The sequence below is a fragment of the Ciconia boyciana genome, chromosome 4 (assembly GCF_034638445.1).
Source record: "Ciconia boyciana chromosome 4, ASM3463844v1, whole genome shotgun sequence".
NCBI classification, from domain to species: Eukaryota; Metazoa; Chordata; class Aves; order Ciconiiformes; family Ciconiidae; genus Ciconia; species Ciconia boyciana.
This window is the reverse complement of record NC_132937.1, coordinates 53,392,034-53,408,738: the sequence shown is the minus strand read 5'-3', so window position 1 is coordinate 53,408,738 and position 16,705 is coordinate 53,392,034. Positions and strand designations below refer to the sequence as shown.

Here is a 16,705-nt window from a genome sequence, read left to right as displayed (position 1 = left end):
ATATGGCACAAGTTCATTAATGAACAGTAGCACACAGCACTCTAATTTAATGAAACCACTTGAGCCATAAAAATCAGATTTAGTTAATTCCCCCTTTCCCTTTTTTTTGTCTTTTCTGCATCTAGCCTATACCCTGGACTCCAGCATAATGTCATGGGTGATCTTGCTGTAAAATATAATTATTTTCTCGTACATTTATAAACAGATTTTATATTTTAAGAGCCTGTGCATTTTGTAATGTGGAATGGGGGGGTGGAGACGAATGGAAAGAAATTGAAAATTGGAAAGAAATGTCCAAGTAGTTTCCTCTGCATAACCCAAAATTTAACCTGATAACAATTAATAGTCCATATATCATTTCTATTTTAGAAATTACTGTCTGGCAGCTGTCTTCTAACAAAAAAATATTCTTTATTCAGTGAAAAATTTTTCTGTGAGAAAGCAGCTAAACAAGCGGCACCCAGATGGCAAACCAGCTACAGTTTAATTAATCCACTAAAAGCCATTCAGTTTTCAGTAAGGGTAATGTAATTTTGAATAATTGTAGGAAAAAAAATCACTAAACGTTCTTAAGTTTTATTATAGCGGCATGAATAGTGCCGCTATAGAGTAGTTAAAGTTGAGTTGCTCTTTCCATTATAAACCCCACATTTTCAGTATCTTGGTCCTTTCAGATTATTGTACATTGAAAATAGATAAATGGAATGTCAAACTAAACTAAATGAAAATTAAACTATTCTTCAAAACTGGAACCAGTTTTTCCTTTCTGTCCTTTTAACACTCTAGCAGGATGTAGATTAGTTTTCAAAAGTTATGCAATACCTTCCTAAAGTACACTGCATTTCTTTCCTTTTATAAAAAATAATTACAAAAGCTGCACAAAACCACTATTCCTTGTTTTATAGACAACACATGCCTGCATTCTGGCACACCTACAACATTGCAGGTGGAGTCCCAAATTGTCATAGTAAAACACACACAACTGTAACTGAAATTGCATTTTATGGTGAACAAGCGCTAGTATACTGTGATCCCAATAGCAACAATGAGTTCACAGACTCTATTAGAGAGTTGTAACTCCACACAGCTTTTCTGAGGACAAGGGTATGGCTTGAACCACAGAGTACAAACTCCTTTGTATCTGTCTATGTTATCGCAGAATTGTGCAGTTCAAATACAAAGACTTTATAGAAAAATAATAATAGTACTTCAACAAAGACCTGTATGTTCTCCTTTCCACCTTGTTTAAAAGACACGTATACAAGACATTTTAAGCCTGGTTTCATAACACATTGATATAAAAAAAATGTTTGGAAGCTAACAAATTACTACTGCTTCTTTGACCGAGAATCAGAGACATGCTTATACTAGCTTTTAAAAAAGTGTTTAGCTGTAAGCTACCATATTAAAGTTGCTATAAAAAATATAACCAAGATTAAAATTACATCATTAATATTGAAGATCACTTGTGTCTTAAATTTAAAGTTTAAATTATACTTGTCTATGTATTGCAAACACCAGAAAATACTGGTACTTTTCTATTACAAAAATATTTAAATATGGAGCAAATTTAACTTTACAAGCTACAATCTATACCTGTCTTTTTTATAACGGTAATAATCTTCAAATAACAGATAGTTTGCAGCTTAAGAGAATACAAACATTTGAAAAATGTTATTGATGTTTTCCATCATTAAAGACTAATTATTTACTCAGTAAGTTGTGTTGCCTAAATTGGTCAATTTCAGTTCCATTTTACTTTCCTCAAAGCCCAAGCCTTCAAGCAAACAGTGATAAAGTCTTTTGCCTTCCTCAAACTATGTGCTGCCGTATTACGTAGTTCTAAATGTTCACTACGATTTCATGTCATCTTGTCCTATACAAATACTTTTTTACTACAGTATTTGTTAGTTGCTTTAAAAATTATATTTGGAGATGTTTATCATCAGTTTCAATGCTTTTTAAATAAATTGAATATTTCTAAAAACTGGAAGATATTTGTGGCAAGCTTTGACCCATAGGGGGTGCCAGACTGAGAAACTTTTAATGCAAATAAATTAAATGGGTAAGTTTTCTAACAGTAAACCTAAGTAAGTGTAATATAAAACCATTTTGTTAGAAAGTAGTTTCAGTAAATGAAATTATCCCAATCTATAAAACAAAATTTACAGCACCACACTCTGAACAGGATAGCTGCCTCTTGTTACGCTGTGTCATTAACAAGAAATAGAAAATTAAGACTCAAAAGTGGACTTTAAATATTCATATTGCAATACTAAGTATACTGGACAAAATCTAGATCCACCAAAATAAATGAAAGTTACCCCTCTCCAACTACTTTGCTACCATTTATGTTTCAATCAAAATCAGCATTTTAAAGATTGTACTATATAAGCCTAATAAACTGAAATCACTGAAATACTGATGTTAGAAAACCAGTAAGTCACCCTCTGACAATACAACTTGGATTTTTGCATGGCAACAATCCATGAAGTTTTTCTTGAAACATTTTATTTATGTATTTCTCATAAATCTTTCTAAACGGAAATTTTAATTTTAGTTACAAATCAGCTTTTGTTTTTCTAATAAGCTTAAGTTACATCTGTGTGCAATTTCTTTCATTGTTTTACTGGTATTTCCTATTCTGACTGCTTTTAAAAACTTCATAATGAGACATTAAGATACTATTATAAAAGTGCAAGTGAATTCTGTATTAGGTAGAATGCACATACCTGTCAGATGCTACAGTTACAAATACAAACATTTACGTGTTTGTTAATTACTGTTCTTTGTTCAAGTATCATCTCTTAATATTGTCTTCAATGTCTGCACACGTATGAAAAGTAGGAGTCAAGACAGAAATGACTGCCTCGGTTCAATAAACATATTTAAATATATACCATTCACATCGGTAATAGTTATGTTATACTAACCATATGACTAAATATATGGTATACATCTCAGAGCTAAAAATGAACACCAATAATGAAACAGAACCAAAACAACAATTACATGAGATGAAATTAATCAAACCCCACAGGCTTATGTTTTGAAAATTATTTAAAATGGTTTTGTTGTGTTCTTTTTTACTGTATAGCATGAGCATAGATCTAACGAAAAAGTCTTCCAAATTCAAAGATGCCTAATCTCTCTGATCAGAGAAAAGTACAAGAGGTGCTGAATGCACACATACTAGCATGAAGTAAATTACTACAGTAAATAGAAATTGACCGTAAAGCAGATTTAAATTCTTCATCACACACATTACCAGAACAGTCAAAACAAAATCAACCAGAAGTTTGCCCTCACCAGCACAAGTGCCACACTGACTAGAATAAGATTACAACATCAAAAAAGGCATGTTTTACCCTTAACAAAATAAAGCTGAGATATTCTTGCTAATAAAGCCAATAATATAAAACTCATTTTTCCCTGACTTCAACAGCAAGAAAGTTCAAATCCAGGAAAAAGTATGTGGTAACATATGCAACACTGATGTATAATCTTCCTGGCTAGTGAGAGTCTGCAGAAGATATATTAGTGCTGTCGACAGACTGTTAGCATGTCCCACAGGACGAACTTTCAGCAAGGCATGAATCTGAACATGCTCAAGAAATCAGTACTTTACAGCAGAAATATAATTGTCATTTAAACCAACTTCTTTTTTTAGGAAGGATTGTTTTTAAGAAGATGGTAACAGGAAAACTAGTAAACGCCTACATTGCTTTGGTGTCCTGTTACTTAAGCCCCTATTCCAAATTCATCCTGTTCTACTGATGTTGCAGTCAAGAGACCGTAGAATGAGTTAGGAGGTTCTCTTAATCACGTTTAGCTTCAGAACTTCACCAACGACCAGGATTCTGGTTATCTAACAGGTCACAGAAGTAATGACACATAATCACTTTTTTCCCGTGCAGAAACCTCAGCTGTGTAACCACACAATAATCATTACCTTTCTAACATTTACGCAAGACAGTAAAGTTGGTAATGGGAAATTTGGCTGTCATCAAAAAGCAGCCAACAATGAGCATTATGATAGATTCCCAAAAGGCATTTGGGAATCTGGCCTTTCAACCAGAGCAAGACTGCATGTCAATAAAATTTGGGATATTTGCTATAGCAGAATGGAAGAACATTGGTCAAGAGAAAAATATTAAGCATGTTAAGCACATAAACACATACTGCTTAACATCCCAGTTCTCGTACAAACCTAGCAACTATGGACGCCACGTATACACATTTCCTTCCCTATGAGGCTGCTTCAGTAACACTAATCATTTGTCCCATCACAGCCTAGTTTAAGATCAATTTTCTGAAAAATGAAGGTTTATGCACTGCATTTAGCTTACCATATTACATTCATTATCATAAGCTGTCTGCTTTTGCTTCCTACCATGTCTTCTCCACTAGCTTTGGTAAATTCCTGACTGAGTTCTTGACAGTTCACATAAATGTTCAACTGATATATTTCTGCAGAAGATCGGACTGAACCTAGATTCAGTAACAAAACAGCAAATTTTCTGAATAATCATGGCAAGTACACTCCTTCAAATACACTGGGAATAGGGAGAGTGCCAGAGAGTCTAAAAGGCTGAGACAGGATCAAAATGGACACATACTAGAAAGCCAACAGAAGGCCACAGGAAAACAATTATTTGCACCCATGTTCACCATTAAGTAATTTAGGACTGCTTCCTAATTTATATGGAGCATACTGGTTAATGTACTTCTAGTTCAGACACCACTAGAAGGAGACACAGAATAAATCAACAAAAGAAATAGTAACAATTCACTCACAACGGATGCGATTAATTTAAAACATCCAAAAGAAATAAAGTATAAAGTTGAATCACCAATTGTAGGTTGTCACTAGCTTCTGAAGTAGTCTTACTCTTAACCTCAGAAATTTCCTTAAGTTCTTTTAAGAAGTAACAAAATTGACCCAAGTGAAATTGTCTACTTTGATTTGAAATGGATTTCAGCAAAGCTCCACTAGGAGCTCTTAAAGAAACCCAACTGCTGTAATTTTAAGGGGAGAAAACAATCTTACAGTTAAAGAATTGCTTTAATTATGAGAAATAAGTAATAGCAATAAATGCTTAGTTTACTCAGTGGGAAAGAGTCACCTGTGGTGTCCCACATGTTCAAAAAACATAGAAAGGTAGGAGGTTAGTGTAGTAACAAAATTTTCTAATACTACTAAGCTATTCAGGATAATAAAGACAAAAGCCAATGCCAAATATTTACACCAGGTCTACATGGGATACGGCGTGACTGTATAATAAACTGTCACACAATATCCAGGTTAGACAATATAGGTGGTGTACAAATGTACTAAAATCACTTCACAAAGAGAACAAAGGCCTCCTTAACCTCAGGAAATACAATCCAGAGATAATAAAAGCTTTTACAATAAAAAAAATAAATAGTCTAACATAATAAACTGCAAAAAACTCTTCAGAGCAATACAAGATGATGAAAACAGAATGATGTATTCAGAAATACAGTCTGAGTATTCAAAAACCATGATCCAAAGCTGTGTTGAGAGCAGAAACAGCTTGAGACTAATTTTATATTTATAACATTTCAAAAAATCCACCAAAACCTTCTAAAAGAAAATCCCAATTATTTCTAAGAGTCAGAAAAAGGTCAAGAATGTATCAAGAGGTAAACATGCCACAAGAAAGACTTAAAAGAATATGTTTTATCATTTGTGAAACAAAATTATAAAATCATTAGATTAAGGGGAACTTTAAAAATCATACAAAATAAGGGTTAAGAATCCTATGATAAACACTTAAGTCATACTCTGGATAAAATTAGAACATTAACTCTGGAATGACCACCATGACCACCATCCAGGAGATACTGCATTCTGTGATTTTTCTGTTTTACAGCAGAATAATAGTTACACAAATTTTGAGGAATTAAACACTATAGTTTTTTTTTAATATTCAAGCTGCTTTGGGCTCATGAATATAATCCTTGATTACAAACCTACCTTCTCTACTCACACTAAGTGAAGTTTGGCATTTAACGAGCATCATCACCTTCACTGTTTTCCCTTCTCTGCTTAATCAAGGGAAAGGGTGCTAGTAAAACACAAATGCATAAGCACATCTCATTGACAAATCTATGTAAGAAACTAAGCAACAGAGTTTACAAAACCATTGTGGTTAGATTACTTCAAAGACTTTGAAACTCACTTTAAGTCACAAATTGGCCTTTAGAAAATGTCAGGGGTATATGTGTAAGATCCGGCACACTTGTAAAGTTGGAAGCCTGTCAGTGAGAGTGATGGATTTATTACAATAGTTCCAAATGGCACATTAAAGCTTAGAAATTTTTAGACAAATATTTCTCCCCACCATAATGCTTTCTTTAGATCTATGATCTAAAGTTTAGTTGCATGGTCAGGAACAATGGAACAAATCAGGACCGATACATTTCATTTTCACAGAGGAAATGCAGAAACGTCACAATTTTTTCCAGGAATTTGTTTCCAGGAACAAAATCACTTTGGTTTTATTTTTATATTTGGTGTCTTTGTTAGAGAATATAAATAAGAGTTTTGTTGAATACTGACACTATTTACCAGGTTTTTTCCTAGGACAGATTTAATTGTGAAGTACCTTCTATTAGCAACAGCAGAAATAGTTACACTACTGCAGCAACATAGTTGCACATTTTTTCTTAAAAAAAAACAACAACAAAACAACTGCAATTTCCTTTAAAACTGTCTGGTACAGAATCCTAATTTAAAACAAGAAGAAACAATTTTTACTATTTTAGAAGTGGACTCACCTGTACTTCACATTTTGGAGAAGAATTCTGATGTACTGCATTTAAAGCATCATGAGCCTGCTGAAGTTGCTCTTGTAACTGACAAATCTTTTGATCTTTTCCAAGTAACTGATCCTGAAGAGAGGCACAGCTTCGCTGCAGTTGAATTTCACTTGTTTTAACAGTTTCAAAACATAAAGTCAATTCCTTATAAAGCTATGAGAGGGGAGAAGAGAAATAACAGGATTAAAAATAAGTTCAGTGCAGATAGTCATATAAATACAGGACAGAAAGTATAATTGAAGTAACTTGCCCACAAAGATCACCCTCTCTTTTTTATGTTTTGACAATTCTTTCACACTTCTTGTCCTACTGCCTTGCTCTATACTGTTGAAAACAGTAATTGTAAAATCACTGAAACTTTAAGTTTGAAAGATGTTTTTCCAGAAAAATACAACTTACATTAGAATATTACCAGTTTCAGTCGCTTTTTTTATGGCATTTATGAATAGAAATGGACATCTAAAAATCAGGATTTGTTTTACTTCTTGAACAGATTATATAAAACACAGAAAATACAAAAGGAAAAAAAAATTCCCATATTGAGAATAGGCAAAATATGGAAACATCTGTCCTGGGAATGAAATTAAAGAAGCATCCTTGTCTTTTATAGAGTAGTTTGATCTTTTAAAACTAACATTTTTAATATAGCTTGGGTAGCAATACAGTGAATTCACTAATGCCTACTGCATTTTGTATGAAGTATAAAACGGTTGTTTAAATAATTATTCTGTGGGAATTTTCTTGACATTAAGTATAAAACCCAGAGATTATATTAGAAGTTCTTACCCCTGGCTGTTGCTCAACTGTTCTTGCTGAAACCAGAATATTGTATATATTCTGCAGTCGCTTTAGAAGAGATTCCATACACACAAAGAATTTCTAGAACTACACCTAAGTGATAACTAGCAGTACATGCCATCTAACTGACAAAGAAAACTTATTTTGCAAGAATAAGAGAACTTAATAACCACCCCATCCCTCCATTTTTACCTTTCTTTTTCAATATAAACATCTGAAAACTGCTTAAAACAAAACCAGCTTTTTATTAAAAAATATAAAAACCAGTTTGAAAAACAAACCTGTAGTTGAATAAACAACAGTACAGATTCTGAAGGAAATACATGACTCTACAGCTGTACTACCTAAGCATACATTCCCCTCTCTCTTCATTTCAGTCCTCATTCCTTTGATCATCCTTTTTTCTCAAAATAAACAATATTGCCTCTGACTACTTATTCTACCATAAAATAATCTGTAGAAGGCATGTACTTCCACAGCTGACAGTCTTCTTTGGAAAATCCATTTCTGCCATTCCCTTCAATAGAAATTAATTAAATATGAAAATCAGAATTTCCAAATCTATCAGTAAAGTTTCTAAGTACAAGGAACTAACAAAAGTCATTTTACTTGTAAAAACATTATTTTTCTCTTCATTTTACTTTTTGTCTTGTCAGCTTTATTTAAACGATACACTTCTTTCTCTCTTTCGTCTGCTTACATTGCTTAGAAGTTCAAGCCTTTGAAAAACAATCACAATTTTAAATTTGGAAACAGTCTACCTAACACTTGGTGAGAAATTTGGAAACAATAATCTCCCTTCCTTTTCATCTTCCTATCATTTTCTACTCCCATGGCCTCTCAAAATCCACTTAGGACAAAGTAAATTACTTCTTGCCTATTTCCAAAGCAGATCAGAGATCATACCTCTCAGGCATAATTAATTCAAAGTCCAGATAGATTGATATTTCGAATGACTCTGGGTCTTAAAAATTAAACTTTTACATTGAAATTTCTGTGCCTACTGAATCTTCTATATTTAAGAAAGCTTACATAATCTCTAGAAATGCAAGTTCAAGACTGGCCAATTTCTTATGGAAATCAGTAAGTATCTCACAGGAAAATAAGCAGTTCATTTATCAAAAACATGCATTTTTAGATAATGTCCTTCCAAACGAATGGAACATCAAGACACAGTTATTTCCAGCTATAACTATATAAGCTCATTAGCTAGATCATACTGGTATGACAATTTGCTGGTTTTATGACTAGCAGCACTTAAGTGGTTGTAATTATAGTATCTGAAAGGTAACATCCTAGTAAGATGAATGGAGAACATCAGAAATACGATGCTTTTTTCTAGCTGGCAGCCACATCACCTAATGTAGCTAATGGGTATTTTTGGTAGTCAGCATTTGTCAGGACAAGACAAATAGCATGTCTTTTTACTTGCATAAACTTTTCCAACCTTTCCTGCTTTGAAAACAGCAATAACAAAACACGTACGTTTCAAGTATAAAACTAGCTAAAAGCTATGTGCAAAAAACGCATTGACACCATTCATCTTTTTACACTGAGGTTTATATATTTTTTTAAATAACACCAATGTAGTAGTTTATAGAACTCTGATTATTTTTTTTTTTAAGATATTTAACACCAGGAAATATCAAAATTAAAATTATCTGTATGAAAGGAAATTGTTTTATCTGCTGTCCACAGATAACTAGAACAGCTTCCAAATTTCTATTTGGCTCCCTGTCTTTTCACTTATGGCCATGCACTGTTTTGTGGATTAAATACATGCTTAATGTTTATATGGGATTATTTTGGGGCTTTCTGCTCACCCTGTTTTAGAAGAGGCACCACATTTAATCACACTGCAGTAAGCACATTCCCAAACATGCAGAATTGCACAACACAGTGAAACACGTCTACCATTAACACAAAGTCAGGTGTAGAGAGACAAGACGTAAAATGGAGATCAGAGGACTAGAGATGGAACACTGAGTAGAAAATTCAAAAGAAAGACAAAAATATTGTAAATTATTTATCTTGGAACTAACAAGCTTCACAGAAGACAGGAGTGAAATCTTGACTGTACATAAGTGAGTGGTTATACCTTACATGAATGTCAATAAGACATGAAATACAAAAACATAAATTGTTTAATCCCCAAGAAGAGGTATAAAAAAATATTTATGTTTACAAGATAGAATGAAAAAGGAAAATATTTAAAATCATTCCTTGTACATTTTATGAAATCTGGTAGTTGGAAAAAAAAAAGGCAACAGCAAGAAACACAAGACTGTGCTCTGCAAAAACTGTTGCACTGACTGTATTTTGAGAATCTCTTTCTAATGCTTAGAGCTGTCCTTTCTCTAACAGGCAACATAGACTGTTATAGGTGAAGGTACATAAAAACAAATAAAAAAAATTTAACAGTATCTGAAATCAGTACACTGGAATAAATCTAGTCTATATGACACAAGAGCATTATTTATCAGTCAGGAAAGAAGAATAACTTAGCTGAATTACAAAAAATAAAATATCCCATATTTCTCAGCTACCCTAACAATTTCTTATATTGATCTAACTGATTTGACCAGAAAACACTTTTTCTAGGTCTTTGAAGAGTTACTTAAAACAGAAAACTTCATTAGAACAATAGGTGTGCTTAATGTCATCAAGTAACCTAAAAATGCCAGACCAAAGCTAGGACTTCCAGGAGAACCAAAAGATGTGACTCTAAAGCCTGCCCACATGTAATAGAAAACATTTAACAGCCTGATAATGGTGGGGTGAGGTAAAGTACTGACCTACATTAAATATGTGTGATGGCAAAATTAAGTTAGGTCAGACCAAGGAAAGCTGAGGAATTCCAACAAAACCTAGTAAAACTAAATAATTAACCCATGCTATCTATTGTATTGTATGTTAGCCAGTGCATACTGGCTTCATAGCGCAACTGGAAAAAAACTGCGGAGTGAAACAGTTGACACAAATGACCAACACTAACATTATACAAGTGTGAAGGATTTATTTTAAACTATGTTTAGAGTGCTCCTGTGTATTGAATGCCAATTAACAGCTGGGACACATTTTCCCGTTCCAAAATAACTTCCAGTTCCATAATCTAAAAAACATTTAGTTAATGCTCTCATACACTTTTCTATGATATCAGCTAAAGCACAGAAAGTAGGGACATCCAGGAGATTTCCTTCAAAAGTATACTCCTGTGAGGAACTAACACAAAGGTAGATCCATCCATTAAAATGCAACAGTAGCCAATTATATACATTGGGTGTAAAACAAATATTCTCCTACATTAAATGTTTTATCTAAAAGCTCACACCCTAAAAAACAGTGTATTACAGAGACCTGAGCAAATGAACCCAAGCATACAGTAATATTGAACACAAATGACACAAATAAAAAAAGTTAGTCTAAATTAAGACACAATAAAACTATAAGGGAAACTATTACAGCACCATCACAGAAATCCATGTTACAAGATCATGCTGTTCATGAGAATTTGAAAAGAACAAGGGTGGAAATCAGCTGGAGAAGCTCCAGGGTGAAACTGAAGAGGCAGTCCAGACAGACTATATACAGCACATTCATGGCGCTTAGTTTTAAAATTGAAAAGCAGAAGTAGAGTGATTTTTTTAAGATGAGACCATGAAGCTTACCTATGATACAAGCGCCAAATGTCAGACACAAGTGAAAGGTTAAGAAGAGAAACAAAAGATGGATGTAAGTAACATCAGACACCATGCAAGCAAGAGTGACTAGTATAAGCTAAGAGAGAACACGTGCTTTTCCCAACTTTATGGTATTATATAATTGCAAATACCATGGTTGTTTTGGAAACCATGTAAAATGGATAATTTAGCAATACCTCTTCTCCAAAATAACAGAAGAGAACATAAAAGAAAAGGACATTTCAGTCTTTTTGATTAGTGTTGTTACTGCAAAAATTCAAACTGATGAGTCCACAATGAATCAAAGTATTTCCTGTTTCCTTGACTGATTCCCCCCTCCATGCAGCCTTCCAGTATTCATCCATCTAATCAGTTTTGTGCAACTCCTTGTGTTGATATGGCACTCTAATGGTGGGGACTGTGAATCGCTTTTTTGAATATATAAAAATTTTGACATATTTCTCTCAGAAAGACTGTGTTTATCAGCAACAACTTCTCTGTGAAATGCCACGAAAGCCTATTTAGATTTCTTCTTTCTACATAGTGTACTGTCAGGGAACATTCAGCAGGCTCATGAAGAACACCAGTCCTAGTTAATGCAGAAAAATATTAATAATTCATACTGCAAATGGTATAATTTAAAATCCTCCATTGTGGGACCAATCTGATTATAAACAAAATTCAGATATATTTAAATCTTATAATACTAGCTCAGATCAAAATTGGCATTACTCAAAAACATATTTAAGTAACCTTAATCTTAAGATTTTTCCTCCTTTCCTGCTCTTGCACTGTCTCACCAGTTTACATAATTTCTTTCATCTACAGCTTAGATATTGTAAAAAAATACATTATCGTTGCCAGAAACATTAAGACAATGGTTTGCAAACTTTAGTGACAGATTTAGAATTAGAGATTATTTGCTTTTTTTTCCCAAATACTTAAGCATTCTGCAGATATCAATCTACACCATTATGCACAGGAACTATAGCACACTAAGAATAACAGTACAAGGTTTTTCAAGCATGAAAATCATTGCCTGTGAGTGCAGAGGTTAACATCACCCTGAGAGAACCAGAGTCGACCCAGGATTTCTTCAACTTTAACCTATTGGCACATCTGCTGCCAAAATCTACTTGCTAGCAGGTGACCAACTGTACTGGTGTTTGGTACACAAGAAATAAATAGACTAACCTAATTAACATACGTCCCAACAACAGAAAACAGTACCAAAGCTTGAACTAAAGTCTGAGATAATCTTTATTAAAGATCTCAGTTTCCTCACAGCTTTCACAGACAGTGGACTACAAAAATGATGATTCACTTATTACTGATGTGGGCTTCAGCATATTTGACTGGACAGTTAGTTTCTCTCAGCTCTTCTCATGTGTGAAAGAACTTATGTTTTTCATTGCAATTTGAGAGACAACCTGCATTGTTACTACCACTTACACATCTATATGGTTTTAGTTTTTATTTTGTGAATTTAATGCTGCTTACATAAAAATAAACAAATTTATGTGACTTTTAACTATGCTTAAAGGTTATTGCATAAAATGGTAAAATTTAACCTTAGGATGGCCAAGCCAGTAACTTGGCATTCTGATTACAATTGCTCAGGCTTGAAGGAAAGCAAACTATCTCCACACACTGACACCATGAGAAGGAGTAGCAAAGGCAACCACAGGCACAAAATTAACCACAACATCCAAAAATGGACCTGACACTACCCTGTTTTTATCTACTTTCTGGTGCACTTGATGCAGACTTCTGCAATGCCTCATAATTGAAAACTCTTACTGTGTTTTCCAGTTATGACAAAAATCTAACTATTGAGCAATGCTTTTCTTCACCACAGACATGTACAGTACCACTATCCACAGCATTCTTTATTTGTGGTTCCAGGAGCTGAGTTCCAAGACACAAATTATTATTTCCTATTTAATGACAAATAACAGTATGTCCACTTCACTAAAAGAGCCTTCCACTAAGAGATTTTTAATCAGTATGATTAAAGAGGAACCTAAAGGCCCCATCAGAACAAGGGAAAGTACTACATTATAAAAACAAAGGCCTTAAATTGTAAATTTCAGAAAACTGTGATAAGCTGGCTAAGAAGTTCAGAATCTCTTCTTGTCTTATTATCCCTAGTATTGACTGAAGTCTCTCCACCTTGAAATTGTTGGTGAGGACAAATCTATTGAGTCTCATTAAATCCAGCGCAGGAATGAAGTCCCTGGAGCATTTGGGACCACTAAAACAGATGCTAGACATTTTAGAAAAATATTCCCTATCCTTGAGAATGAGAACTACAGCTGCAATATGAAATAGGTATCAATTTGTTTCCATAAACGTAAAGGAGTTATTGTAGAACACAGCACCCTTGAAATTTGTACTTAAACAAAAAAAGAAGGTAGGAGTATGTCAAGTCAATGCAACTTGATAAAACAGATTGCAGATCTTCACATGTGTATGCTGCCCACTACAGCTAGACTTGGAAGAGAATTTGTGGTCCTCAATGGATTTATGCATAATCCAGTGCAAGTTCATAATCTTGATCTGGTTTATCAGAAATGTTTTTTCTTTTATTCAGTCTACTGTTTCATACTACACATTAATATCAGCACAAAGAGTGGTTCTTCCTAAATGGTAGACCGTTAAGACGAACTTGGAATATGTGAGCCAACCACATTGCCTGAGCTATAGCATATACTGCTTATCTGACCACTAACAGAGAGGTCATTGATCTTGCTGTAAGGGACAATATATCATAGGATGTACACACTGATAGGCTCAATGCCATTCTGAGCAGTAGGAAAATATTCCTTTGTGAATATGTCTATGGAATAGCCAACACATCCTTATCTAGCTGTTGCAGCCTGCATATTATTAATGCACGGAAGACAAACAGAACACACATTTGTCTGCAATAGTTTGTCTTTCTCATTCAAGGGAAAAATAGGCATTTGTATTATTTTTATAGATGCTGAGTTTTCCAAAGGCCTGCTGCGACTTCAGTAGGACTGTGTATCTTGCGATTTGGAAAATGCATGCTACTTTGAAGCAATTATAGTTGGGTAGTTTATACAGTTTTTCTAATCAGAACTATAGAACAGGATTGTCATGATAAAGGAAATCCTCATCCCCTCCAGAGTCCTCTCAACTCAATTTGCCAGAAACATTATTAGATCTATTCCACTCTGACTTAAGGAATATAACTTTTTTTTTTTTTTTAATAAAATATTTTTTAACATACTTTTATAAAAAACAAAAAAAAAATACTTTTTCCCGGTGCATTAGATATTTTGATATTTTACAAAAAGACAGCTTATCAATTCCACAATAGTAATTTGTCAGAATATTTGAGTAAGCTTTTGCTGGTTTAAGAGGCAAACCTTACTCCTCCATGCTGGAACAATATTGAACTCAACACCTCCAAAGCAGCAAATCTGAGGGTCGTCTGTGAGCTGAAGAATTTGGCAGCTATCAAAAAAAAAGGGCTAATGTTCAAAACCACACTATTCTTGTTCGTGTTGTATGATCAGCTAAGCAGAAGTCTTAAGTCCTTCTAAGACAGATCAAGAACTGTGAACCAGCTTTCTGAAGCAATCTTGAATTTTGAGCCAAGCCCAGTTTAAAAGTGGCTTGCCTGTATACAAGTATACCCATCAGTTTTCCATAAGTAACTTATAATAGCAAAATTATTTTTCATAGGATAGGTTAAAATCTTTCCCAAATTGAAGTAAGTAATACTGGCAAAATCACTATTTTGCAAGGTAAAGTGACCTTTATAAAGAGTTTTGTCATACTTTAAAATAGTCTCATGAAAACCCAGTTTTATTTTATTTCGTATGTTGTAGAACTAGTCTGGAATAATATCGTCTTATAAACACTGATGAAGAGAGTTCATTTTGTCTTCACGTGTGCCAAATTTTTTTTTTTTTTTTTTGAGTGACTCAAAGGATCCATTTAACATATATAGAAGCACTAAAGGGAGAATGAAAAATGAAAGAAATACCAACTCCTGATACCTACATTCTGTTTTTTTTGGTTTGGTGTTTTTTTTTAATTCTACAATTTACTTTGCCTTGCCCCAGGTAGGTAGAAATCCCCCTGCCTTGTACATGTTCTGAACAACTTTGATGGAAGTCTACCTGTAGCTTGGCTGGACTACTATTGTAGTGAATAAAAGACTTAATGTCTATCATCACTGCAGTCACTGATAAACTTGTGCAGAGTTAAGTACACAAGAATATGCTGGGCACTATGTGCTATAAAATGTTAACCAAACACATCTTTAGAAACCCAGTACTGATTCTGGTTTGACTTAGGCCCAGCTTCACAATTTTATCACAAACTGCATACTCTAAGTAAGATGATAAAGGGAAACACCTGTTTTTTGAAAAAGCACTGACAGTACACAATTTGAGAGAACAGTTCCAAGATTGGTAGAAGGTATGTGCAAGTTGCATATACAACTTCTTCCTTGTCTTCTTCCTTCTCAATGTTTCTAAAAAGGAAGGAAACAGATCTTCTCTATTTCTTACAGACTGAAAAACACATCCATATAATTTGGTACACTCAAAAGGAGTTCTGAGTAGTGCACATGTGACAGCTCTTCAGGATTAGCATTTTTGCTGGCATTCATCAAAAATATGAATCTGTTCTGTAAATGTAAATATAGTTTGAAATTTTTAATTAGCTATCCATTTAAAAAGCTATTATGGCAACAATTTTTCCAGTTAATTTTGATAGAGCAGGGTTTTGCATCTTAAACCAGTAAAACTGTTTGACACTCACATAAATGCATTATTTACAAGTGAAAGGAATTTATTCTCCTAAATTATCAAAAACAAATTGGAGAATTTATAATTGAAAGTTCTAGGAGAAGAAGAAAAAGAAAAACACAGAAAACAAAATTACATAAAGAAATTTATATGCTTGGCAATTCACTCCCATTTTTCTTCAGATGCAACTAAATCTTAATTGTTAAGGCTCATCAATTCAATGCAAGCAAGGGGCCCTATATACTGGGATGTAATTAGACCAATAAACTCTGTTACTCTGCCAACCATATTTTGGTAACAATGAAGATCCAGAGATCTAACGGATGCAACACTACACAGTGCTTTGATTACTCTGTCCATTGATATCGTACAGATGGATATCAAAATGAACCCTGTGATCATAAAGCAGAATGACATACTTTTTCATGTGATGTTGTTTCAGCTGTGTGAGCATCTTCTTGGTCTTTCAGTACTTTTTGTGTATCAGTATTGAGAGCCTGAAGCTGCTTTATCAGCTCAGCCTGCTGTGCTGTATGTTTAATGTTTTGTCTGTAAAGATTCTGCAGCTCCTGTAACTCCTTCCTGTGCAAAACA

The 16,705-nt window shown here is 33.8% G+C and overlaps 1 protein-coding gene across 6 annotated transcripts in view; it reads right to left on the bottom strand.

Moving 5' to 3' along the window:
• CNTLN (centlein) overlaps positions 1 to 16,705 on the bottom strand; it is a 199,375-nt gene that overhangs the window by 115,557 nt on the left and 67,113 nt on the right. For all 6 annotated transcript variants that reach the window (XM_072860344.1, XM_072860352.1, XM_072860350.1 and 3 more), the window contains 2 exons: positions 16,531 to 16,693; positions 6,805 to 6,999 (listed from right to left, as the gene is read on the bottom strand). In XM_072860344.1, the coding sequence (XP_072716445.1) occupies positions 6,805 to 6,999; positions 16,531 to 16,693 (358 nt within the window). The remainder of the gene's footprint in view (positions 1 to 6,804; positions 7,000 to 16,530; positions 16,694 to 16,705) is intronic.